Below are 26,923 nucleotides of genomic sequence, written 5' to 3' on the forward strand. Positions count from 1 at the left end.
TATGATTTCATTGTTTTAATATCTGAGTATTACTGAGTAATACTCTATTATGTAAATGAATCACATTTTCTTTTTTCTTTTTTTAAAGATTTATTTATTTATTATATTAAGCATACTGTTGTTGTCTTCAGACACACCAGAAGAGGGCATCAGATCTCATTACCATGTGGTTGCTGGAATTTGAACTCAGGACCTTTGGAAGAGCAGTCAGTACTCTTAACCACTGAGCCATTTCATCAGCCCTGAACCCCATTTTCTTTATCCATTCTTCAGTTGAGGCACATCTAGGTTGTTTCCAGTTTCTGTCTTGTACAAATAAAGCTGCTGTGAGCATAGTTGTGCAGGTGTCCTTGTGATGTGGTGGAGCATCCTTTGGGTATATGCCCAGGAGTCTTGAGGTAGATTAATTCCTGATTTTCTGATTTTTCTGAGAAATTGCCATATTGATCTTCAAAGTGGTTGTATAAGTTTGCATTCCTACTAGTAGTGAATGAGTGTTCCCCTTATTCCACATTCTTACTCGCATGAGGTATCACCCATGCGTAAGATGGAATCTCAGAGTCATTTTGATTTGCATTTCCTTGATGACTAAGGATATTGAACATTTCTTTAAGTGCTTCTTGGCCATTAGAGATTCTTCCATTGAGAATTCTGTTTAGATCTGTAGCTCATCTTTAAATTGTATTATTTGGTTTATTGATGTGTAGTTTCTTGAGTTCTTTATATATTTTGTATATCAGCCCTCTGTCAGATGTGGGGTTGGTGAAGATCTTTTTCATCTGTAGGCTGCCATTTTGTCCTTTTATGATGTCCTTTGCTTTACAAAAGCTCTTCAGTTTCATTAGGACCTATCTATTAATTAGTGGTTTCTGGGATTTGAACTCGGGACCTTTGGAAGAGCAGTCATAGTGTCTATGAGTTTGATCATAGTGTCTGGTGCTCTGAGTTTGATCATAGAGTTTGGTGCTCTGTTCAAGAAGTTGTCTTCCATGCCAGTGAGTTCAGGACTGTTCTCCACTTTCTCTTCAATCAGGCTCAGTATATTTATTGTTTGGTTGTTATTGTTTTAATGTATAAGTGCTCTATCTGCATGTATACTTGCATACCAGGAAAGAGCCTTAGATCCCTTTATAAATGGTCATGAGCCACCATGTGATCCATGAGAATTGAACTCAGGACCTCTGGAAGAACAGTCATGTTCTTAACCCCTGACCCCTCTAACTAGCCCTAAAAGACCAAGGGCTTGTTTGTTTTTGTTTGTTTGTTTGTTGGGAGACAAGGTTTCTCTGTGTAGCCTGTCCTGTCCTGGAACTTGCTCTGTTGACCAGTCTGCCTTGAACTCAGGAGTCCACCTGCTGCTGCCTCCTGAGTGCTGGGATTAAAGTCATGCACCACCACCAGGCTCAGTGTAGCTCATTTTATGTTGAGGTCTTTGATCCACTTGGACTTGAGTTTTGTGCAGGGTAATAGATATGGCTCTATTTGTATTCTTCTACATGCTGACAATCACTTACACCACCACCATTTATTGAAAATGTTTTCTTTTTTCTACTATATATATATTTCTGGCTTCTTTATAATAATAATAATAATAAAAATCAGGTGTCCCTAGGCGTGTGGGCTTACTTCTGGGTCTCTTCGACTCAATTCTATTGATTAACCTGTTCCTTTTTTATGCCAATACCATGCGATTTTCATTACTATTGCTCTGTAATACTACAGTCTGAGATCTAGGACGGTAATACCCTCAGAATTTCTTTGATTGTACAGGATTATTTTAGCTATCTTGGGCTTTTTGGGTTTTTCATATGATGTTGAGTATTATTTTTTCAAGGTCTGTAAAGAATTGTGTTGGAATTTTGATAGAGATTGTGTTGAATCTTAAGATTACTTTTGGTAATATGGCCATTTTTACTATGTTAATCCTCCCATGAGCAAAGCTTTGACAAAACCCAATACCTCTTTATGGTAAAAGTCTTTGAGAGATGAGGGATATGAGGCACATACCTACACACAATAAAGCCAATATACAGCAAGTAGAGAGACACTTTTATGGGAGGTCTTTCCATCTTCTGATACCTTCATAAATATCCTAAGAGACTTGAAGTTTTTGTCATGCATGTCTTTTCACTTGATTGATTAGAGTCACACCAAGATATTTTATATTAATTATGGCTTTTGTGAAGGATGTTATTTCCCTGATTTCTTTCTCAGCCTGTTTATCATTTATATATATGAAGACTACTGATTTTATTTTTTTATTTTTTATTTTTTTAGTTAATCTTGTATCTAACCACTTTGCTGAAAGTGTCTATCAGCTGTAGGAGTTCCCTGGTAACATTTTAGGAGTAGCTTATATATACTATCATATCATCTGCAAATAGTGATACTTTGACTTCTTCCTCTCCAATTTGTATCCCCTTGATCTCCTTTAATTGTCTCATTGCTCTACCTAAAACTTCAAGTACTGCATTGAATAGATATGGAGAGAGTGGGCTGCCTTGTCTTATCCCTGATTTTAGTGAGATTGCTTTAAGGTTCTCTTCATTTAATTTGATGTTGTCTATCCACTTGCTGTATATTGGCTTTATTGTGTGTAGGTATGTGCCTCATATCCCTCATCTCTCAAAGACTTTTATCATAAAGGGGTATTGGATTTTGTCAAAGCTTTTTCACATCTAGTGAGATAATGTGATTTTTATTTTCTTTCTGTTTATTTATATGGCTATTACATTGACAGATTTTCATATGTTGAGCCATCCTGGCATCCCTGGGATGAAGCCTACTTGATCATGGTGAATGGTGTTTTTGATGTGTTCTTGGATTTGGTTTTATATTTTATTAAGTACGTTTGCATCAATGTTGATGAGGGAAATTAATCTGAAATTCTGTTGTTGAGTTTTTATGTGGTTTAGGTATTAGAGGGACAGTGACCTCATAAAATGAATTTGACAATGTTCCTTCTTTTTCTATTTTGTGGAGTAGTTTGAGGAGTATTGGTATTATTGGTATTAGTTCTTCTTTGATAGTCTGGTAGAGTTCTATGCTTTACAAGAAAAGAAAAAATAAAGCTCACCTGTCCCTGTGCTTTTTTTGGTTGGGAGACTTTTAATGACTGCTTCTATTTTTTAGGACTATTTAAATTGTTATCTGATCTTGATTTGACTTTGTAAGTTGTATTTTTTGAGAAAATTGTCCATTCCTTTTAGATCTTTCAATTTTGTGGAGTATAGGTTTTTAAAATAAGACCTAAGGATTCTTTGGATTTTCTTAGTGTCTGTTATTAAGTCCTCTTTCTCATTTCCAATTTTGTTAATTTGGATATTCTCTCTCCCCTTCCACTTCTGCCTTCTTGTTAGTTTAGATAAGGATTTGTCATTCTCTGTTTTCCTTTTATTTTATTTATTTTTGGTTTTTCGAGACAGGGTTTCTCTGTATAGCCCTGGCTGTCCTGGAACTCACTCTGTAGACCAGGCTGGCCTTGAACTCAGAAATCAGCCTGCCTCTGCCTCCCAAGTGTTGGGATTAAAGGTGTGGGCCATCACTGCCCATCTTGTCAATCTGTTTTCCAAAGAACCAGCTCTTTGTTTCATTGATTCTTTGTATTGTTCTCTTTGTTCCAACTTTATTGATTCTAACCCTGAGTTTGATTATTTCTTGTCATTTACTCCTCTTGGGTGTGTTTGGTTTTTGTTTGTTTTAAAGCTTTCCGGTGTGCTGTTAAGTCACTAATATGAGATCTAACTGATTTCTCTATGAAGACACATAGTTCTATGAACTTTCTTCTTAGCAGTGCTATTATTCTGCTCCATAAGTTTGGGTATGTTGTGCATTTATTGTCATTGAACTCTAGGAAGACTTTAATTTCTTTCTGTAGTTCCTCTTTGACCCAGTGGTCTTTCAGTAGAGAGTTGTTCAGTGTCCATGAGTTTGTAGGTTGTCTGTTGTTGTTGAAGTCCAGCTTTAATCCATGGTGATCTGATAAGATAGAAAGGATTATTTCAGGTTGTGTGTGTGTGTGTGTCTGTTGAGACTTGCTTTGTAACTGAGTATATGGTTGATTTTGAAGAAGGTTCCATGAGGTGCTGAGAAGAAGGTATATTCTTTTGTGTTTGCGTAAAATGTTCTATAGATATGTTAGGTCCGTTTGAGTCATAAGTTTGTTAGTTCCATTTGGGGGACTGTATTTTTGTTTGTTTTCTTTTGATTGGGTTTTTGGGTTTTGTCTTAGTCAGGGTTTCCTGCACAAACATCACGACCAAGAAGCAAGTTGGGGAGGAAAGGGTTTATTCAGCTTACACTTCCACACTGCTGTTCATCACCAAAGGAAGTCAGGTCTGGAACTCAAGCAGGTCAGGAAGCAGGAGCTGATGCCCAGAGATGGTTCCACCCACCAGGGGCCTTTCCCCTTTCCCCCTTCATCACTAATTGAGAAAATGCCTTACAGCTGGATTTCATGGAGGCATTCCCCAACTGAAGCTCCTTTCTCTGTGATAACTCCAGCTTGTGTCAAGTTAACACAAAACTAGCCAGTACAGGTTTGGGTTGGTTTGTTTGTTTACTCTGTTTAGTTTCTGTCTGGATAAATTGCCCATTGGTGAGAGTGAGAGTTGAAGTCTCCCACAATTAACGTGTGGGGTTTGATGTGTGATTTAAACTTTAATAATAATATTTGTTTTACACATGTGGGTGCCCTTGCATTTAGGGTATAGATGTTCAGAATTGAAACATCATCTTGGTGAATTTTTTCTTTGATGTGTATGAAGTGTGTTTTACCATCTCTTCTGGTTAATTTTGATTGGAAGCCTGTTTTGTTAGATATTATTAGAATGGCTACTCCTGCTTGCTTCTTTGATCTATTTGCTTGGAAAATCTTTTCTAGCCCTTTACTCTGAGGTAATGTCTATCTTGGATGTTGAGGTGTGTTTCTTGTACAAAATCACCTTCATCTCTATTTCCACCTCTCCTCACTGTTAATCTCTTCATTTGCCACTGTCATCCATCTCTCCTGAGTCTGCAGAAGCTTTGCTCTTCCTTACCCTCGAGATCTCCTTGCCTAGATTCTCTATGGGTTTAATCTTTCTCTTTTCTTTCCAGACCTCTAACTGTGCACTCATCCTCTGTACTTTCTTATCCACCTGTGCTTTCTTATCGATTTACTCTGTCTTTCCTTCTAACTTCTATAACTTCAAGGTCTCTTTTACCTTGGTCAGATTGGTGGAGCATTTCCCAGCCCCAAGGAGATGAGACCCACCATCAGAGCCTGCCAATAGACTTTTAGGTGCTCCCTACCTTCCATGCAGCTGAGAGGACCTCCCATCTGCGCCCAAGACGTTCTTCCTAGCTTCTAAGAGAATACTCTGCCTTTCCTCTCAGTCGGGCGTGGCGGGGCATCCTGTGGCAGCCCCAGCAGCGCTCACAGCTGGCTGCACTGGGCTTATGTGCTGGAGCTCCCTCAGCGCCAGGTTCGCTGGTGGGGCTGCCCGAGGAGGCAAGGGAGCACAGCATCTGCTGCCTGGGACCCCATGCCAGCTGTGCTCGCCACTGACGTCTCAAAGGGAAATCACTTTCTCTTATTAACAAGAAGCACTCTGGCTTACTGCCACGGCTTACTTACATGGGATGGTACCAGAATCTCCGGCCGGGCATGGGGGAAGACAGGGAAGTCCAGGAAGGCCCTGCGAGCACCCAGGGGGCCAAAAGCCTGGAGGCGGGCAGGTGGGATGCAGGGGAAAGTGAAGCATCATTAGGCAAGTATGAGAAGCAGCCAGGGCTATGAAAGAAGGCAGGGCAGGGCAGGGTAGGTGAGAAATAGACCCCTCAGAGCAACCTGACAAATTCCCGCCTAGTAGGGTCAGTGAGGGTCTGGGTCTCTCACCAGAACACTGCCTTCAGCCCCAGGCACCATAGGGTACTCCCACACCAGGAAGGGCCCAGCACTTCCCCCAGGGCCTGCTGTGCCACCTCAACCTGCCAGGAGCCAGACTTAGCTCGGCAGCCCCTAAAAGCCAACCCAGAAGCTGGGCCCAGGGCCATAGCCACCCCTTCAGCATCCTCCATCTCCCACTTCAGTAGCTACAACATCTGGGTCCACAGCCTGGCAGTCACAATAATACCACAGAAACAAATAAAACAAAACCAATACAGGGTGTCCTAGATGCGATAGCTGCCTCCCAGCTACTGCTGGGTTAAGAAGGACTGCTTCCAATCCAACCTCCCAGCAGGATTCTGGAGCAGTCCTCCAGTTTCCCGTGGCCTGTGATGTCTCAGCATGTCTGCGTATCACGATGACCACCCAGATGGGTCTCTCTCAAAAGAAGAACCCCAGAACCTGAGACCTAACCAGCCTTGCAAACCTGAGACCTACCTGGCCTCGAAAATGACAAACACAGACACTGACAAGACAGACAGGCAGGCAGACACACAGACAGGGATCCCACTTTACCTTGCTCGAGCAGCCCTCCGATGCACAGTGTCTGGGTCCTCCCGAGGAGGATCTTCATGACCAAATTTTGAAGTCTACCAAAAGACTCTCACACAAAGACCCTCACTCACAAAGACCATAGAGACTGCCATCGCTGCAAACCGCAAGAGGATTTTTATTGATCTAACACATTGGGGAACTCCTCAGCATGCAGGCAAGAGGAGAGACCCCGAACAAAGAAAGAACACACTCTTTATACCTTGTAAGGGGCAGATTTAGGCAACAGGGCTAGCTGGCTTATTTTCACTGGTGTAGCAAGTAAACTTTTCAGGCATTGGTTGGTTTACATAGTGTGACTACCTTTGGCCTAGACCCTCACTCTGCCTGCCCTTATGGTGAGTTATTATGGTTGGTCAGCAAAACAGCAGTACATTTTGAACTTATGGGTCAGCTAGTAACGTCACGGGGAATTCTAGACAAGGTCAGGGCAGTTTGTGGTTTTTCTCAGAATTCAGTGTGGGGCTGGGGAGGGGAATTTTTCTGGGAACTGCTAATCTTGTTTTGGCAGCTGCAGGCTTAGTCTGGTCATTTTGACCACTAAAACTGTGTAGTTTGGAAAGTCCCTTTTTTTTTGGGGGGGGGGCTAAGTGGTCTTGAATTTCTTTTGGATTCTACAACAGAAGGATGGATCCTGTTTTCATATCCATTCTGTTAGTCTGTGTCTTTATTGGGGAATTGGGTCCATTAATGTTGAAAGATTTTAATGGCGCATGATTGATAATTCCTGCTATTTTGATGATGGTGGTGGTGGTGGTGGTGGTGGTGGTGGTGGTGGTGGTGGTGTGGTGTGTGTGTGTGTTTCTCTCTTCTGGTCTTGCTGGTGTGAAATTATTTATTTCCCATGTTTTCTTGTGTGTAGTTAACTTCCTTGGGTTGGAGTTTTCCTTCTAGTATCTTCTGTAGGGCTGGATTTATAGATGGATAAGTGGAAAATGTTTAAATTTAGTTTTATCGTGAAATACCTTGTTTTCTCCATCTTTGGTGATTGAAAGTTTTCCGGGGTATTATTAGTCTGGGTTGGCATTTGTTCTTTTAGAGTCTGCAAAACATCTGTCCTAGTCCTTCTGGCTTTTAGAATTTATGTGCAGAAGTCATGAGTAACTTTAATAGGTCTGCTTTTACATGTTACTTGGCTTTTTCCCCTTGCAGCTTTTAATATTCTTTCTTCTGTATATTTAGTGTTTTGATTATTATGTGGTGGAGGGGGCAAAGGAGACTTCTGTTTTCTGGTCCAACTTATTTGGTGTTCTGTAAGCTTCTTGTGTGTTTATGGGCATCTCTTTCTTTAGATTAGGGAAATTTTCTTTGATTTTGGTGAGAATATTTTCTGGGCCTTTGAGCTGAGAGTCTTTTCCTTCTATTCTGATTAATTTTAGGTTTGGTCTTTTCATGGTGTCCTAGATTTTCTGCATATTTTGTGTCAGGATCTTTTTAGATGACTTATACCGACGAATATCTTCTATTATATCTTCTGTTTTCTATCTCTTATACTCTATTGGTGATCTTTCATTTGTAGTTTCTGTTTGCTTACTTAGATTTTCCATTTCCAAAATTCCCTTAGTTGGTGGTTTCTTTATTGCTTCTAAGTTCAATTTTAAGGTCATGAAGACTTTCCTTTACCTGTTTGTTTTTTCTCGGCATTCTTTTTCTCGATGTCTTTTCTGTCATCTTCCTAAAGTTGGTTTTGTTTTGTTTGGTTTTGTTTTGTTGGTTTTTTCGAGACGGTTTCTCTGTGTAGCCCTTGCTTTCCTGGAACTCACTCTGTAGACCAGGGTGGCCTCCAACTCAGAAATCCGCCTGCCTCTGCCTCCCAAGTGCACCACCACTGCCCAGTTTGTTTTGTTTTTTTTAAAATCATCCTGACCAGAAGCAACACAGGGGAAGAAGGCTTTGTTTCAATGTACAGTTCCAGGCAGTAATCCATTTTAAAAAAAAAAAAGATTTACTTATGTATGTGAGTACACTGTCACTGTCTTCAGACACACACTGTCTTCAGATCCCATTACAGATGGTTGTGAGCCACCATGTGGTTGCTGGAAATTGAACTCAGGACCTCTGGGAGAGCGGTCAGTGCTCTTCTGCTGAGCCATCTCTCCAGCCCCTAAAGTTGGTTTTAAGATCATTTTCTTGGGCTTTAGCTGCATTTGTTGAAGAAGTGTTTTCTTCCTTGGTTTCTGTTTTTTCTTCGGTCCTCTGAGCTTTGTGGTCTCAATTTCTGGTGACCTGCTTGACTTCTGACTCACTAGGGAGTCTCTAGTTGGAGGATTGACCTCTGGCTACTTGCCTGGCCTTTGGTGCAGCATGGGGTCTCTGTTCTTCTGAGGGGTGTGGGCTGCACCCGAGCAGCTGGAGACTGTCAGACTTAGGGGCCGGTGGTTAGTTGAGAGGGAGCTGTGGCAGAACTGATCTTGGGGAACGAGTCTAGGGAGTTCAGTTAAGCTGGCACGGACCCACTCACCTGAGACTTGCTATCTCCAGAGAGTGTTTTATTTAAATATCATCTGTATATAGTAATATCAAGTGTGTTTTACTTTCAGAAAAGTAATATAGTATGAAGTATTTGCAGATAGCTTGTATTAGAACCATTAAAAGATGATTTTTTTGACAAAAATAACGGCTGGGATATGTAGCACATTGGTAAGGTACTTGCCTACAATGTATAACTAGTGTACATAAGACACTGGATTCACTCCCACGTTCACAAAGGAGAGAAGGGCAGGAAGATCTTACATAACAAAATGAGAATATTGTTTATAAATATTTCATCTCAAGAGAAAATGTTTATGGTATTTTATAAACACTTGGCTTACCATTATAGGCCATACACATTTATTTCTAAAATCACTAAATTTAATATAGTTAGTTAATAATTTAGAAGAAATAATTTAGAAACATCTGTATGGGAAAGAGGTGTATCACATTTTCTATAGAGTTATGTGATTGATTCTGAATTTTGAAAATTAGTAAGGGTACATTATTAAGGTGGTTAGTTTTGTTCTGTAGAATGCTTGCTTAAATTAATGTCAGTTTGTTTTCATTGAGAAAGGCCATATTGAGGCTAGCTATATTGGTGAACACATATAATCCCAGCTGCGTGGGAAGCTGAGGCGGGACTAGAAAACTTGAGCCTGTGAATTCAAGAACAGGACCACTTAGTGAGATCCTCCCCCATTTCAAAATTCCAAATACAGTTTGAGGTAAAGACTATTGAGAATATGCTGACCGTGCTATTTTTCCTGATTCCTCTCTTTGAATGCCACTGTAGTGGTTTATCCCCATAGTCCCAGCAGCTAATGCAAGAGGACCCCAAATTTGAGGCTAGTTTGGACTATGTAGAGAGACCCTGTCTCAAAAAAGGGAGAGGAGGAGGGAGGGAAGAGACTGGATTAAATGTATTAATTTGTTGTGTTGTTTGAATGTTTTTCTGACAACCACAATCTTTTACTGAGTGTCTTTTATTTACTTATTTTTAACCCAAGAAGCTGAAAAAAGTGAAGATTCCTCAGGTACTACAGGACTCTCAGGCTTACATCGTACATACAGCCAGGACTGCAGCTTTAAGAACAGCATGTATCATGTCGGAGATTATGTCTATGTTGAACCTGCGGAGGCCAATCTACAACCACATATAGTGTGTATTGAGAGACTGTGGGAGGATTCAGCTGGTAAGTTTGATTGAAATTGAAGGTCAGGTGCTAGAAAGATGGCTCAGTGGCTAAGAGCACTTGCTACTCTTGCCAGGGTCCTGGCTTCAGTTCTCAATCCCTACATCATGGCTCACAACCATCCTTAACTCTAGTTCCAGGTGATCTGAAGCCTTCACATGGCACACACATGATACACAGTCATACATGCAGGCAAAACTCTCATACGTGCGTGTTGGATTTTTGTTTGTTTTTAAAGAGTTATTGGGCTGGTGAGATGGCTCAGTGTGGGCTGGTGAGATGGCTCAGTGGGTAAGAGCACCCGACTGCTCTTCCGAAGGTCCTGAGTTCAAACCCCAGCAACCACATGGTGGCTCACAACCATCCGTAATGAGATCTGATGCCCTCTTCTGGTGCATCTGAAGACAGCTACAGTGTATTTAGATATAATAATAAATAAATCTTTTAAAAAAAAACAGAGTTATTTATTTTGTTATTAGTACACTGTTGCATAGAATCCCATTATAAATGGTTGTGAGCCACCAAGTGGGTTTTGAGAATTAAACTGAGGAACTCTGAAAGAACAGCCAGTGCTTTTAACTGTTGAGCCATCTCTCCAGCCCCACATGTACATTTGTTTTTAATCCTAAAAATTAGGAGGGGGAGGAGATTTCTTTTTCCGTGATCATCAGGAAGAAAAAAATTTTAACTCATATTTAAGCCTTTTAACAATAGCTACATCAATAAATTTACTGTTCACATGATATGTAGCATTGCTGGGCAATGTCACACTTGAGTCAGAAATGTAACTTGTTAATGGGGAGAAAGAGTCAATTATTCAGTAATACTTAGAGCCAAACTCTGTGTAGAATGGCAAAGATTTAAGAAGAGCAAAAGACTCATTTTTTTAATCTAGCAAATTTTTTCCAATATGTAACTGAGCTTAGAATTTATTGTCAAAAAAGCCTTCCTTTAAAAATGCTTGTAAGCTGGTTCAGTGGCACATACCTGTCCTTCGCAAAACTCAAGACATTGAGGTAGAGGAATAAGCTTGAGGCCAGTCTAGGCTACAGTGAAACCTTTCTCAACAGAAAACTAAGTAAAATAAAAAAAAAAATGCCTCTGAGACAAAGAATAAAGACAAAGGTAAGAATGGCGCCAACATCAGTATGAGTGTGTTATAGGCAGTCTGAGTGATTAAGCTGCCAACCAGGTGGAATGCTTTTGGATTCTACACCTTCTTGCTAAAAATGTCCTTCCCTATCCCTGCATGCTCAGTGAAAGAGTGTGAATTGGGCCAAGCAGCCCTCTAGCCTCCTCCTCTCTGTTGCATGTCTCTAAAGGGTGAAAGGACGTTTTCTAGGCCTCTTTGTGCTTTTTTGTTTGAAAATATTATTTCCTCTAAAATAATTCTATTAAGAAAATTTCATCTAAAACCAGTGTGTTTAAGCCTTGGCATAATGGCTTTCTAAAATACTTTCTAGTTTTGCAAAGAATATGTGATTTCTGTTAATAATTTTTTTTCTTTCTCTGTTTTTGAGGTGAAAAATGGTTGTATGGCTGTTGGTTTTATCGGCCAAATGAAACATTCCATTTGGCTACACGAAAATTTCTAGAAAAAGAAGTTTTTAAGAGTGACTACTACAATAAAGTACCTGTTAGTAAAATTCTAGGCAAATGTGTAGTCATGTTTGTCAAGGTAAGAAACTCATTCATTCCAGTGATATCATTCCCTGGAGATACCATTTAAGAATATAAAAATCTGTATTTACAAAATCAGAAAATGTTTCAAACATCTTTATTCTGTGTCTATATATAAGAAATTAACATGAATATACTTATGAGAGACCATTTGCTGTGTGTAGTTTATCTATATACAATTATATTAACATTTTTATGGTGCTAGACTAATTTCTAAGGATGATATTTTTTGAAAGCTAATCATTATCAAATACCAGTTTTGCTTTTAGATAATAAAATGTATTATCTGTCATATATGCACTGTACAAAGCATTAAGACATTTTAACTATAGAAAGTAATATATTTTCAAAGGGCAGTTGACAAAAAAATAAAATTCATAATTAAAGGGAATATAGCCAAGGAAATAGCCCTACTATCTGGCCATTTACTTTTTATTGTCTGAAAGTTTTTATAGTTCAATGTTAGGTTAATTAACATTTGTTTTTTTATTTTTGAGTAAATTTTCAAAAAATGTACTTATTTGTATTATTATTCCTATTCCAGGAATACTTTAAATTATGTCCAGAAAACTTTCGCGATGAGGATGTTTTTGTCTGTGAATCGAGGTATTCTGCCAAAACCAAGTCTTTTAAGAAAATTAAACTGTGGACCATGCCCATCAGTTCAGTTAGATTTGTCCCTCGGGATGTGCCCTTGCCTGTGGTTCGAGTGGCCTCTGTATTTGCAAATGCAGATAAAGGGGATGATGAGAAGAATACAGACAACTCAGATGACAATCGAGCTGAAGACAATTTTAACTTGGAAAAGGTATGTGGGTGGTAGCTACCTAGAAAAGAATTTTAACCTTAAAATATCTATTCCAGAAAGTAAATTAATGTATTCAAACTCAAAAAACAAAACAAAAAGCAAGTTGAGGGTATAAAACCTTTGTCAAACAAAGTGGAAGAACCTAAGGGAAAAGAAAAGGGAAACATTTAACTTAAAATAGTATTTAGAAGTAAATTGAGGATGGAGGATAAAGAAATGGCTTAGCAGCACTGGCTGCTCTTCCAAAGGACCCAGATTTGATCTCAGCACCCGCATGGAGCTTAACCGTAACTCTAGTTCCAGGCGGTCTGACTTCTGCAGGCATCAGGCACACACCTGGTGCACACTGGTACACAGACATACATGACATACATGCAGGCAAAATACTCATAAAGTAAACCAAGGAGACCAGTGAGATGCCCAGTGAGTATCGAGTAGGCGAACTCTTTGTATGATTGCTATAATTAAAAGCTATGACCTAGGCATGGTGGCACATGTCTTTAATCCCAGATATCAGAGGCAGATGGATCTGAGTTTAAGGCCAGCCTGGTCTGCAGAGTGAGTTCTAGGGCTACACAGAGAAACCCTGTCTCAAAAAAATAGCTGTTTAAACTGCTTGATAGTATAGAGACAAAAATCCTTCTTCGTTCATTGTATAAAGTCGGAGCAAACTGTATTCCACACCCTACAAAATTCAACAGAAGACCACCCCAATCTCAAGGATGAATATCAATATAAAAATTGAGGAAATGGTTTGGTCTGGACTGGTCTGGTTTGGTTTGGTTTGGTTTTCAAGACAGAGTTTCTTTGTGTAGCCTTGGCTGTCCTGGAATTTTCTATATAGACCAGACTGGCCTTGAACTCACAGAGATTTGCCTGCCTCCACCTCCTGAGTACTGGGATCAAAAAGGTGGCTACCACTGCCTGGCTGAAGAAATGTTATTTTTATAAGCAAGATTGCGCCATTTTAAAACATGATCAAGGAAGGAAATGTTCCACTTAAAAGGGCAAGGATTATTCAAAATAAACTTTTATTTCATTCAATTACTAGGGTTTTTTTTTTTTTTTTTACTAACATTTCTATATCACTTATGCTTTCCAACAAGGAAAGCCCATCTGAGGGGCCCACAAGAAATCAGGTCATTTGCCCTTTATCACCTACAGCTAGTAGGTGACAGATTTAGTTTTTTAATCAAAGCCAGAATGCATCATGTTTATATCACAGAACTATATTGTTTCTTGCTATGATGGAATTAATAAAAATAATAAAAATGTAAAACCTATCAGTTGTTAACATTAAGAATGAAAACAATATAGTAGAGACCAGGAAAAGGGCCAAGCTAGTGTTTAGCCTTCCTTTCTCTCTAAGGGTAGTAGGTAAGAAGCCAGCGTAGAAGAATATTGTACCTTTTGGGATCAGAGGATTAGTAGAACAGATCTAGAAAAAGAGGAAGACTTATATCCTGAACTCTCCTTTCGGCTTTTCTCCTCAGATAGCACCTCCCATACTCCCAGTCTGTGCTCATCTGTCCTCCCAGGAATGTAGGACAGGTCTATGAATAGTAAGCTTCAGGCAGACATTCCAAAGGGGCCTCAACCCTGTCACTCTGTCATGTCTCCTGGAGTTTATGTGCTCTAGCATTCCTCTTTTTCTATTTAGTCTACAGATGAGTTTGCTATGTGCTTCTGTGGTGTGAGAAACTACTCCTTATATTCATTTCTGTTGTGCTAATGGTAGCTTTCCCTGGGGTGTCTACTAGAGATTTAATCAGATTAGGACAGAAACTACAGAGACTCAATATCACAAAGGCAAGTTAAAAGCCAACTTGTTATATCTCTGAATCCCGCAGGGATCAGAAAGAAGTATTATTTTCCAGAGTGGGAACTAAATGAGCTATGTCATTAGAAGAGCCTGAATAAGCTTAATTTTTATATTAGAAAGCAGCTGATCCTGGTGGCACGTGCTTGTGATCTCAGGTTTTAGAATACTGAAGCAAGAAAAAGAAAAGCTCAGGACCTGCTTGAACTATTGAATGAGTTCAAGGCCAGTTTAGTAAGACCCAGGTTTAAAAATACATAAAGGGTTTGAGATATCAGTACTTGCCTAGTACACAGAGTCCCAGGTTCTGTCTCTATTAACACAAAGGGAAGGAAGAAATTCTGTAACAATAAATACAATAAAGAAGGTAGTATAAAGAATTTGTTCCTTATACTGTGTGTTGTGTGAATTTGTCCACTTTGAAATAAATGCTAATAAGCTCTTTTCAGTACTTTATTCTGAAAAGATCAATTCCATAGGAAGGGGGGGCAGATATAAAAATTTCTTAGTAACATTTTATGAAAATTATAAATTTGAAATGAATACAATACCTGATTATGAGTTTGATTTTAACAATTTAATGTTTGGTTTCTCAACTTTGATGAAAGCTTACTTAGAGTTGTTGTTTCTTATGCCTCTTGCTAGTTTCCTGCCTTTATTTACCAGTTCCTCTCCACAGGAAAAAGAAGATGTTCCTGTGGAGATGTCCAACGGTGAGCCAGGTTGCCACTACTTTGAGCAGCTTCGGTACAATGACATGTGGCTGAAGGTTGGTGATTGTGTTTTCATCAAATCTCACGGCTTGGTGCGCCCTCGTGTGGGCAGGTGAGTTACAGAAGATGAGGTTGGGTCTAAGATTTGAGACTTAGTATTCCACATGCATAGAAGGAAGACAGAAGTCCCTTCCCTGGCAATTTCTCAAGCTTCCTCACACCACATTTTCCCTGTTCCTACTTCTATGACAAGTAGATGAGCGCACACGTGTGTATAATCCCAGCAATTAGAAAACTAAGGAAGGGGTCCTGGAGAGATGGCTTAATGCATTGACTGCTCTTCCACAGGTCCCGAGTTCAAATCGCAGCAACCTCATGGTGGCTCACAACCATCCATAATGAGATCTGATACCCTCTTCTGGAGTGTCTGAAGACAGCTATATTGTACTTACATATAATAATAAATAAATAAATCTTTAAAAAAAAAAAAGAAAGAAAGAAAAAGAAAACTAAGGAAGGAAGAGCAAGGGATCCAGATCAGAGCCTGTCCCAAAATAAACTCAAAGATTGAAAGATAATTTTACTTCAGTAGAGCTTTATTCAAATGAGGTACATATAATATTCAGATGTATGTACCAAACATGATACATACTGTTGAAATTGGAGCTTGTGAGGTGCTCAGAACAGAGAGAATGGTTTGAATAGATTTCACAAAGAATCTGGCAGTTGGGTTACCGTGAAGAAATGTAAGAATTGTGAATATCAGGGAAAGCATTCCAGGCAGAATTAATAGCCAGAATAAAGGCCTGAGAGATAAATACATCACTCTTAAACCTGCAATTCACTTATCAGCATAGTGAGCCCTATAAAAGGTGGTAGATGGGGTAATGGGCAGATCATGTAAGGCTTCAGAAACCATGTGGGCACTTGAACTATTACAGAGTTACAAAAAGTGTCTTTGTTATTGTTTCAAGCAGAGAAGTAACATTTGACTTCTGGTTTAATAGTGTTGCTCTGCTGTCTCCTTATTGAGAGGAGACTGTAAAGGGGCCAAGAGTAGAAGCAAGGAGATCTGCTAGAAGGCTATTGTGATAAGCCAAGCAAGAATGATGGCCTCTTTAGTGTGGCTAATTACAAACAATAGTATTCCGGAGGGCAGGCTAACAGGAGTCTTAGTAAATACAATGTGGAGTTCCAGGATAGAGCCTTCAAGGATGACTCACTCCTGTGAGTAGTTAGGAAACTGGAAGATTGGAGTTATTCACTGAAATGAAAATGTTGTTCTATGTCTGGAACCCTGAAAATGTGGGGAAATAATACTGATTTTAAGTTGATAAATAGGACAGTACAGCATCCAAACGGGAAAGTGCTTTAGTGCTAGATCTTGCACAAAGATCTGTGACCCTCTGTTTTGAAGGAATGTTTGTCAAATCCAATGACAAATGTTTAGTTGTTTTCATCTTGAACATCTCAGGAAGAAAACCTGGAATTAAATAAAATGATCTCATTACATACCTTGATACTATGTTAAAGTTTTGTTTTGTTTTGTTTTTCCCCCAGAGTGGCCAAATGTCCTTTTCTCTTTTTCAGAGTATCTTCTCTGAAAGGTCTCTTAAAGGGTGAGGAGAATCCATGAAACTTCTCTTAATGCTATATGCTGCTACATTTTAGGGGTCTGGAGAGATAGCTCAGTGATTAACAGCACTGGCTGCTCTTCTAGAGGTTCTGAGTTCAATTCCTAGCACCCACATGGTGGCTGACAGCCATTTATAGAGGAGCCGATTCCCTCTTCTAATGTACAGGTGTATGTGCAACAGAGCACTCATTTAAACAAGGAAACATTTCATTAGTGGGGTTTTTATTAGATAATCATTCAAAATTGAAATTATTATAACTTAATTTCTCTATCCCCCCACCCCCAAGAATTGAGAAAGTATGGGTCCGAGATGGAGCTGCATATTTTTATGGCCCTATCTTCATTCATCCAGAAGAAACAGAACATGAGCCCACAAAAATGTTCTACAAAAAAGAAGTGTTTCTGAGTAATCTGGAAGAGACCTGCCCCATGAGTTGTATTCTGGGTAGGTATTTGTCCTTTTTCATCATAGTTGTTCTGTAAAACTTGGATTAAGTACTGCTGCTATGCAGGGCATGCTTCTAGATAGTGGGTCTATAGCAGCATAAAAATATCAAAAGTCTTTGCTTTCATAAAGACATTGGGGTAAAGGTTGGGAGACAGTAAATAAATAGCAGAGAACACCAGGTAGTAATTAGAGTTTTAAATGAAAATAAAACAAAGAAGATTGACAATAAATGTTGAGATGAGGTCACATGATCAGCCAAAAATGAACCCTTGAAGAAGTTTTCAAATAAACAAAAGAAAATTATTTGAGGCTCTCTTCTAGGAAGAGCAAAAGAGTTGTCTTAGATTGTCTGTTCTTGTTTAGAATCGCAAAGGGTTGGAGAACTAGAGCAAGGGAAGGGATGTGTTGTAAAGAGTGAGGCCTTTGAACTTTATGGAGACTCAGACATAGTAGATCTTGTAGATAGTGATTGGGCTTGAAAGGAAATCATAGCAGGGTTGAGCAGAGCTGTGAAGTGAGTCATCATGGCTGCTGTGTGAACAGTGTAATATGAGTAAGGTAGGAAGTAGGGGGAATAGCCTCATTTTTCAGTTTCTGTTAGACTTTTTTTTAAGGATTATTTACTTATTTTATTATATGAATACAGTGTAGCTGTCCTCAGACACACCAGAAGAAGGGATCAGATCCCATTACAGATGGTTTTGAGCCACCATGTGGTTGCTGGGAATTGAACTCAGGACCTCTAGAATAGCAGTCAGTGCTCTTAAGGGCTGAGCCCTCTCTCCAGCCCTCTGTTAGATTCTTAAAACTTGATCATTTTATTGTCTCCATTATTGTGGTTTCTCTTTTGTCATCTATCAAGTATTTCCAGTGGTATTTTGTTTCTAAGATCTAATTGTATGCATCATCAAATACTAACAATATTGCTAGCTGTTATGTTTCTCCAAGCCCTGAGAGCCACTAGATCATACACTAGCCACACTATATCCCTTGAGATGGCATCCTAAAAGATTACTAGCTATATAGGCTTTACATTGGTGGTTGGAGTTTTGCAGGTCCCCTACCAACACACCAATTCAGAGATTGAACCCGGGCCTTGTATATGCCAAGTACACACTCTATCATTAACCTGCATAGCTAAATCCAGTCCCTACAGATTGTTGATGGTTTTAAAGAAGCTACCATAGATCACAACCAAAGAAAAATTTGTAGATTCAAACATATGTTAGTCTTTATTCGATGATGCTGCTCATAATTATTTTCAGGATTAGATATGGCAAACTGCTTAGTAATTCAGCACATTTTCAACTTTCTACCACAGGGGAAGTGAACTAAGAGCAGTAAAGTCATTAAACTCTTGCCTTTCTGTAGCAGAAAATATCTTCCTTTTAAATTCTGATCCAGACTAAAGTAATACCCAAAGTTACTTCCTAGTGTAAACCCAGCAAGGAGATTAAAATGGATCATGATGAAAGTGAGACTGAAGTTTGCTTGTGTTAGGGCAGCTATATGATTTGTTGGGTTAATTTCTATTTAATTTTAGGGTTTGTTTTTTTGGGGGGGTTGAGGGTTTTTTTGTTTTGTTTTGTTTTTTGTTTTTGTTTTTGTTTTTTGGTTTTGGTTTTGGTTTTTTCAAGACAGGGTTTCTCTGTGTAGCCCTGGCTGTCCTGGAACTCACTTTGTAGACCAGTCTGGCCTCAAACTCAGAAATCCGCCTGCCTCTGCTTCCAGAGTGCTGGGATTAAAGGTGTGTGCCACCACACCTGGCTAATTTTAGGTTTTATGCAACTTTTCAAATGACTTTTTTACCTTTTATTCTTTAACAGTAGAAAACCATGGCCGCTCACTAGAATCCAAAGAACATTGCTTCTAGCACTATATTTATAGGACCTTAGAAGACTCAAGAAGCATAACTCATCACAAAATAATATATACTGCTTCAGGAACTGTATTGAGTGATATCAAAAGAATTTCAGAAAAAAAATAACGGTGACATAACTGTCCCAGTGTTTTTAGTTTGTTTGGTTTTGGTTTTGGATGGTTATAGTTATGGCTGTCCTAGAACTCACTAAATAGACCAGGCTGGCCTCAAACTCATAGAGACCTGCCTCCCAAGTGTACACCATAATGCCTGGCTCTGGCTCTTTTTAAGGTGTGTGTGTATTTTCCTTGCATATATGTCTGTGTACCACATGTGTTGCCCATGGAGGCAAGAAGAGGACATTGGATCTTCTGGATCTGTAATCACAGATACGCTATCTTGTAGGTGCTGGGAATCAAACCTGGGTCTTCTTCAGGACAGCAGTCAATGCTTTTACTGCTGGGCTATCGCCACCACCACCACTCCAAACGAGTTCTTGATTCAGAAAAAAAAAAGTGTAGAGAAGCTATATTCTGAGCAACAATAGTCATCTATGTCTCCACAATATAGACTGGATCATGGTTTAGATGAAACTGGTACACAAACATATATGCACCTCTCTCCATAATATTCCTGTCAGCCCTTGAAATGATACTAGAAATGACACTTAAGCATTTGCTTGTAGATTCTACTTGTAATTTGGAAGAAGGCATGTTTCAATATGTAGATTTAATGTCACCACAATAACTAAGCTAGAAATTTATATCCCTTATTTGGGGCTGGGCATGCAGCAGTAGAATACTTACATGAAGCCCTGGGTTCCACCCCCAGGATTGCAGAGACACAGAACATTTCTTAAAGCATCTCAGTCCCCACTTTTTCTCCCCACATTTTAAATGTGTGTTATTTGATAACTTAAGCCCAAATGACAATACATGGTTAATTTGCCTTTTAATGTGCTAAGGCTTCAATGTATGTGTTCCTCCAGGACTCATAAGTCAAAACTTAATGCCAGTGGGATCTTGTGGGAGATGCTGAGGTCCAAAGAGCCATGCACTGAGTAGATAGACACTGTTTCAGGCAGGGATCATACAGGTTGGTTTACTCTCCTGTTTTTGTCTTTGTGCTTCTGCTGTCCATCATTTATCAGACACCTAGGATTTTCCTGTGCAGTAAACAGGAATATGTCAGATACTGGCACCTTCATTTTTAGGACTTCCTATCTCCCAGAACTGGAAAATTTTCTGTTCTTTAGAAATTACCCAGTCCACAGAAGTACTGCTATAGTAGCAATATAGTAGGCCTTTTTTTAAAAAGTATAATCATGTCATCTTTCTGAGAGAATTCCATATTTGACAAAAACAGGTAAATTCTTTGCAAGAGTCATCCTTCAGGAAGCTCCCCACAAGTCAAGCAGTCAGCTAAAATTTATTTGAGGAATTAGGAAGGAAGGGGAATGTTCCACTCTACTCTGCCCTTGGCATCAGAAACTTCATACCAGGATCCCAGGCTGTCTTTTTCAAAACTGTTGCTGAAGCCAAGAAAAAAAAAGTGTGTGTGTGTGTATGTGTGGGGAGAGCTGGAGTGATGGCTCAGCAGTTAAGAGCACTCCCTGTTCTTCAATTCCCAGCACCCACATGGCAACTCACAACTGTCTATGACTCCAGTTTCAGGCCATTCAACACCCTTTTCTGGCCTCCATGGGCACCAGGCATGCACGTAATGCCACAGACGTATATACAAGCAAAATACAGACAAACTTTTTTTTTTTTTTAACAATCCAGCCATGGCCCCGCCTTCTGGTCCCATTCCTGAAGTTCCTCATCTCATTACTCTTTCCCCCTAGGCCATCCTCTGCTGCATATGCAGCTGGAGCCATGAGTCCCATCATGTGTACTCTTTGGTTAGTGGTTTAGTCCCTGGGTGCTCTGAGGGTATTGGTTGGTTCATACTGCTGTTCCTCCTATAGGGCTGCAAACCCCTTCAGCTCCTTGGGTCCTTTCTCTAGCTCCTCCATTGGGCACCCTGTGCTCAGTCCAGTGGTTAACTAACAGCATCCACCTCTGTATTTGTCAGGCACTGACAGAGCCTCTCAGGAGACAGCCATATTAGGCTCCTGTCAGCAAGCACTTTATGCATCCACAATAGTGTCTGGGATTGGTGACTGTATATGGGATGGGTCCCCAGGTGGGGCAGTCTCTGGAAGGCCTTTCCTTCAGTCTCTGCTCCATACTTTGTATCTCCTCCCATGGGTATTTTGTTCCCCCTTCTAAGAAGGACGGAAGTATCCACACTTTGGTCTTCCTTCTTCTTGAGCTTCCTATGGTCTGTGAATTGTATCTTGGTTATTCTGAGCTTCAGGGCTAATATCCACTTATCAATGAGTGCATACCACGTGTATTCTTTTGTGATTAGGTTACCTCACTCACAATGATAATTTCATGTTCCATCCATTTGCCTAGGAATTTCATAAATTCATTGTTTTTAATAGCTGATTAGTACTCCATTGTGTAAATATACCATTTTCTATATCCATTCCTCTGTTGAAGGACATCTAGGTTTAGGTTCTTTGCAGCTTCTGGCTATTTTAAGTAAGGCTGCTATGAACATAGTAGAGCGTGTGTCCTTATTACATGTTGGAGCATCTTCTGGGTATATGCCCAGGAGTGGTATTGCTGGCTATGTCCAGTTTTCTGAGGAACTGCCAAACTGATTTCCAGAGTGGTTGTACCAGCTTGCAATCCCACCAGCAGTGGAAAAATGTCCTCTTTCTCCACATTCTCTCTTCTATTTCTTATATTCTGTTGCTGATGCTTGCATCTATAATTCTTGATCTCTTTCCTAGGTGTTCTATCTCCAGAGTTGACTCCCTTTGTGATTTCTCTATTGTTTCTGCTCCTATTTTTAGATCCTAGATGGTTTTGTTCAATTCCTTCACTTGTTTGGTTATGTTTTCCTGTAATTCTGTTAAGTGATTTTTGTGTTTCCTCTTTAAGGGCTTCTACCTGGTTACCTGTGTTCTCCTGTGTTTTTCTTTTTTTCTCTTTTTCTTTTTTTTTTTAGTTTTTCAAGACAGGGTTTCTCTGTAGCCCTGGCTGTGCTGGAACTCACTTTGTAGACCAGACTGGCCTCGATCGAACTCAGAAATCCACCTGCCTCTGCCTCCCAAGTGCTGGCATTAAAGGTGTGTGCCACCACTGCTCGGCCTCTCCTGTATTTAAGGGAATTATTTATGATTGTCTTAAAATCCTCTATCAGCATCATTAGATGTGATTTTAAATCCAAATCTTGCTTTTCCGGTATGTTGGGATATCCAGGACTTGCTGTGGTGGGAGAACTGGGTTCTGATGTTGCCAAGTAACCTTGGTTTCTTATGGTAAGGTTCTTGAGCTTGTCTTTCGCCATCTGGTTGTCTCTGGTGTTAGTTGGTCTTGTTGTCTCTGGCTGGAGCTTGTCCCTCCTGTAGGCCTGTAAGCCTGTGTCAGCACTCCTGGGAGACCAGTTCTCTCCCACCAGAACCTGTGTACAGAGGGCTTTATAAAAGCCCTAACTCTGGGTGCAGATGGTGACTGGAACCCCCCCCCCTTTTTTTTTTTTAATGGAGGGTAAGTTGAGGCTAAGTTACAAAGTCACCTGTCAGATTTCAGCTACATTTTCATAATTAAACATTATATGGTTGTGAACCTTTGGCTTTTGATTTAAAAAAGAATTGTTGATTCTAATCAAATGAGGTAGCTGAGTAGGTAATCTGAATTCTATTCCTCTGTCCTAGGTGATGGAAGAAAGGAGTCACAAGTATTCTCTGACATACATGTGCCACTACACATGTGTTATGGCATGTACATATACACATAATAAATGAAATCATTTTTAGAATATATATGTGATGTGTGTGTCTGTCAGTATATCCTTCCCACAGAGGTCCAAAGAGGACACTAGGCCACTCTGGGCTATTGTGGGTGCTGGGCATGGTCTTCTGGAAGAGCAGTAAGCACTCTTAACCCCTGAGATGTGTCTGCCAATCCCTCAGAAGACGTGTTTATTCTAACAGTTTTTGCCAGCTTTTCTTCTGTGAAGAAATGACTGTTGATGTACTCCCTATACTACTGTTTTCACTAACGTAACTTGGATAAATCTTTTCTCTAGAGTTTCTGTTAAAATGCATTGCCTCCTACAATATTTAAGCCATTTTTATATCTGGAATCAACATGATTGTATAAGATAGTATTTTCCAGAAAGGTAAAATAACTGCCCAAGAATGGGTCAGAACTAAAGCCTGGGTTCTCTGTCTCACTTCTGTGTTGGTCTCATTAAGGGATTGATAGCCAGTTGGGATACATGTGTATGAACTGATGAGCCTGCAGTATTGAGCAGGATGAGAGATGCACAGTGAGACATGGTTGTTTTGTTTTTTATATAAACCCCACTTAGGGCTCACAAAGTAAGATCCAGGGGCTAGAGAGATGATTCAGCAGTTAAGAGCACTGACTGCTCTTCCAGAGGTCCTGAGTTCAGTTCCCAGCAACCATGTGGTAGTTCACAACCATCTGTAATGGGATCTCATGACCTTTTCTGGTGTCTGAAGACAGCGACAGTGTACTCATAAATAAAATAAGTAAATCTGAGCCAGGCGTGGTGGCACACACCTTTAATCCCAGCACTTGGGAGGTAGAGGCAGGTGGATTTCTGAGTTCGAGGCCAGCCTGGTCTACAAAGTAAGTTCCAGAACAGCCAGGGCTATACAGAGAAACCCTGCCTCGAAACAAACAAACAAACAAAAAGTAAATCTTTAAAAAAAAAAAAAAATTAGCTCCATTTTTACAGTTTGGTATGCACCAACTACCAAAGGGCCTTATTCTGTAAATTTCAAAGGACTTATAATTCCATGATGTTAACTTTGTTCATTGTTGAATGTAAATCTTACTTTTGTACTTCTTTTTTCTGTCAAGTCTTAAAAATATTAAGTACACTGATTTTTGGGGTTCCCTAGTAGAATTGAAAGACATATTTAAAAGACAAGTCTTAGAACTGTCTTAGAAAACCCACTGAGAAGACAGTTTTGACACCTTCATGGGAATATCACTTCTGGGAAGAATGAGCCAAGTGGCCAGATGTGGTAGCACATTCCTTTGATCCCAACACTTGGGAGCCAGAGGCAGGTGAATCTCTGTGAATCTGAGGGCAGCCTGGTCCACATAAAGAGTTCAAAGTCAGCCAAGGCAATAATAATAATAATAGTAATAGTAATAATGGTAGTTATCCAATAGACACAGAGGAACTACTTGAGAATGAGCATGGGCATATCTGCCAGAGAGTGTATACCTCTACTGTTGACCACTAAGATTATAATAATTTCATTACTCTAGCCTGGGCATTCCATTTTTAATATAATTATAGGTTGTTTTCCTTCTTTATAAATGTATGAAATCTAAAGAGCAAAAAGGTGACAGAAGGATAACAAAAAACTTCATATTAAAAAGATAATAGGAACTTAATATGACTTAGCATACCAGAGAAAGCTGATACCTAATCCCCTACAAGCAAACCCAGCAGAGAACTCTAGAAGAGACAGGAATTGTCAACAACAGGAAGTTTTTTCTACATGGTTTTCCTTGTTGTTGACTTGTATGAATTGTTTGTATATTGTGAAAACAAATCCTTTGCCAGTTACATGGGTCATAAATATTTCCTCGTGGAGGAGGACTTATATTTTTATTTTCTTAATTATGTCTTTTGAAAAACAGAGGAAATTATTTTGCTGAGGCCTAACTTGCATATGCTATTTTTTTCTTCTATGTATTACTTAAATCTTAATGTCTCATGGTTGCACAAATTTTTATCTTGTTTTCTATGAGAAGTTTTCCTTTTACTTCACACCTGTTATAATTTATCCATTGCAGTAGCCACTAGCCACATGTAATTCTTTTTTTGTTTTGTTTTGTTTTGTTTTTTTCCAAACAGGGTTTCTCTGTGTAGCCCTGGCTGTCCTGGAACTCACTCTGTAGACCAGGCTGGCCTTGAACTCAGAAATCCACCTGCTTCTGCCTCCCAAGTGCTAGGATTAAAGGTGTGCGCCACCACTGCCCGGCCACATGTAATTCTTAAGCAAATAAAATGGGACTAGTCTAGATTAAGTTATATATATTGTAAATATGAAATATATGAAAAAGAATGATTAATATGTTAATCTTTATTATATAATAAATGTTGACATGTGGATATATGGAACTAAACAAAATACATTGGTAAGTTTAAAAGTATATAAATAAAATTTTTACACAAATTATAAAAGACCCAAATAAATAAAACTGACCTATTATAAAGGAAGAACTCGGGCTGGTGAGATGGCTCAGTGGGTAAGAGCACCCGACTGCTCTTCCGAAGGTCCAGAGTTCAAATCCCAGCAACCACATGGTGGCTCACAACCATCCATAACGAGATCTGACTCCCTCTTCTGGAGTGTCTGAAGACAGCTACAGTGTACTTACATATAATAAAGAAATAAATCTTTTTTTTTTTTTTTTTGGTTTTTTCGAGACAGGGTTTCTCTGTATAGTCCTGGCTGTCCTGGAACTCACTTTGTAGACCAGGCTGGCCTCGAACTCAGAAATCCACCTGCCTCTGCCTCCCGAGTGCTGGGATTAAAGGCGTGCGCCACCACGCCCGGCTAATAAATCTTTTTAAAAAAATAAAATAAAAATAAAAAAATAAAGGAAGAACTCAATATTTTAAATATGTCCATTCTCCCAAAGTTGATCTGTCAAGATCATTTTTATGTTTATGGGCAAATCCACATGTATATCTGTGTGGCTTGTGTATGGTGTATGTCTTGGAGGCCAAAAGAGGGTACCATTAGATGCCCTGAAACTTGAATTAGAAAGTTGTGAGCTGCTATGTGCATGCTAGGAATTAAATCCTGGCCCATTTGAAGAGCAGCCAGTGAACTGCTGAGCCATTGCTTCAACTGACAAATCTAACAGCTTATAAAGAAAAATGTTATTATTAAGTGAAATCAAGGCTTTCTTTTGCCAGTGTTTAGGAGTCCAGCACAGAGATACCACATTTATTTCAGGGTTACCAGTCACTTGGCTTTTGTTTTGAAATGGGAATTTCATATTGTCCAGGCTGGTCTGGAACTCAATATGTGTCTGAGAATGACCTTGAATTCTGATTGTCCTGCCTCCCCCTCTGCTGGGGCTATGGGCACATGCTGACAATGCTTTGTGGGCACTAGGCAGGTATCCAGCCAGCTGGGCCACACCCCGGCTCCAACTAATAATCTCACCCCTTGACTGTGGAGAGAATGTTTACCATCTTTGCATCTCCATTTTTTCCTTCTTTAAGCATAAAAACCAAAAAAAAAAAAAAAAAGCATAAAGAATGGCTATTCCTAACTGTTGAGTTAGGTAAATAAATACTATGTATTTCTAAAGTAGTGAAGGCACTTTGGAACTTCTGAAATGTTTCTGACCTGTTTTGAATGTACATATTCAAGAAGTTGTTGACCATGAGCATTTCTAGTATGTTCAGTAGCAAATAGCAAAAATAAATGTTCTAAGTGTTGTTAGTGTTCTTTTTTGTTTTTTCAGATTGAACCTAGGGCTTGCTCCCTCCCCCTCCCAGGTGCATGTATGTGTGAGTGTGTTTGTTTGCCTGTCTGTCTATGTAACACAGTATATGTGTGGAGGATAGGACAACTTGTAGAACTTAGTTCGCGGGGCCTAGCAAACACAGAAGTGGATGCTCACAGTCAGCTATTGGATGGATCACAGGGCTCCCAATGGAGGAGCTAGAGAAAGTACCCAAGGA

General features: G+C 39.6%; 1 protein-coding gene across 37 annotated transcripts in view; it reads left to right on the forward strand.

The window, feature by feature from the left end:
* Window positions 1-26,923, forward strand: part of Pbrm1 (polybromo 1) — a 105,095-nt gene that overhangs the window by 60,773 nt on the left and 17,399 nt on the right. For all 37 annotated transcript variants that reach the window (XM_029469264.1, XM_029469272.1, XM_029469248.1 and 34 more), the window contains 5 exons: window positions 9,964-10,149; window positions 11,670-11,827; window positions 12,374-12,637; window positions 15,136-15,281; window positions 17,093-17,250. In XM_029469264.1, coding sequence (XP_029325124.1) covers window positions 9,964-10,149; window positions 11,670-11,827; window positions 12,374-12,637; window positions 15,136-15,281; window positions 17,093-17,250 — 912 coding nt within the window. The remainder of the gene's footprint in view (window positions 1-9,963; window positions 10,150-11,669; window positions 11,828-12,373; window positions 12,638-15,135; window positions 15,282-17,092; window positions 17,251-26,923) is intronic.

The sequence above is a fragment of the Mus caroli genome, chromosome 14 (genome assembly GCF_900094665.2).
Source record: "Mus caroli chromosome 14, CAROLI_EIJ_v1.1, whole genome shotgun sequence".
NCBI classification, from domain to species: domain Eukaryota; kingdom Metazoa; phylum Chordata; class Mammalia; order Rodentia; family Muridae; genus Mus; species Mus caroli.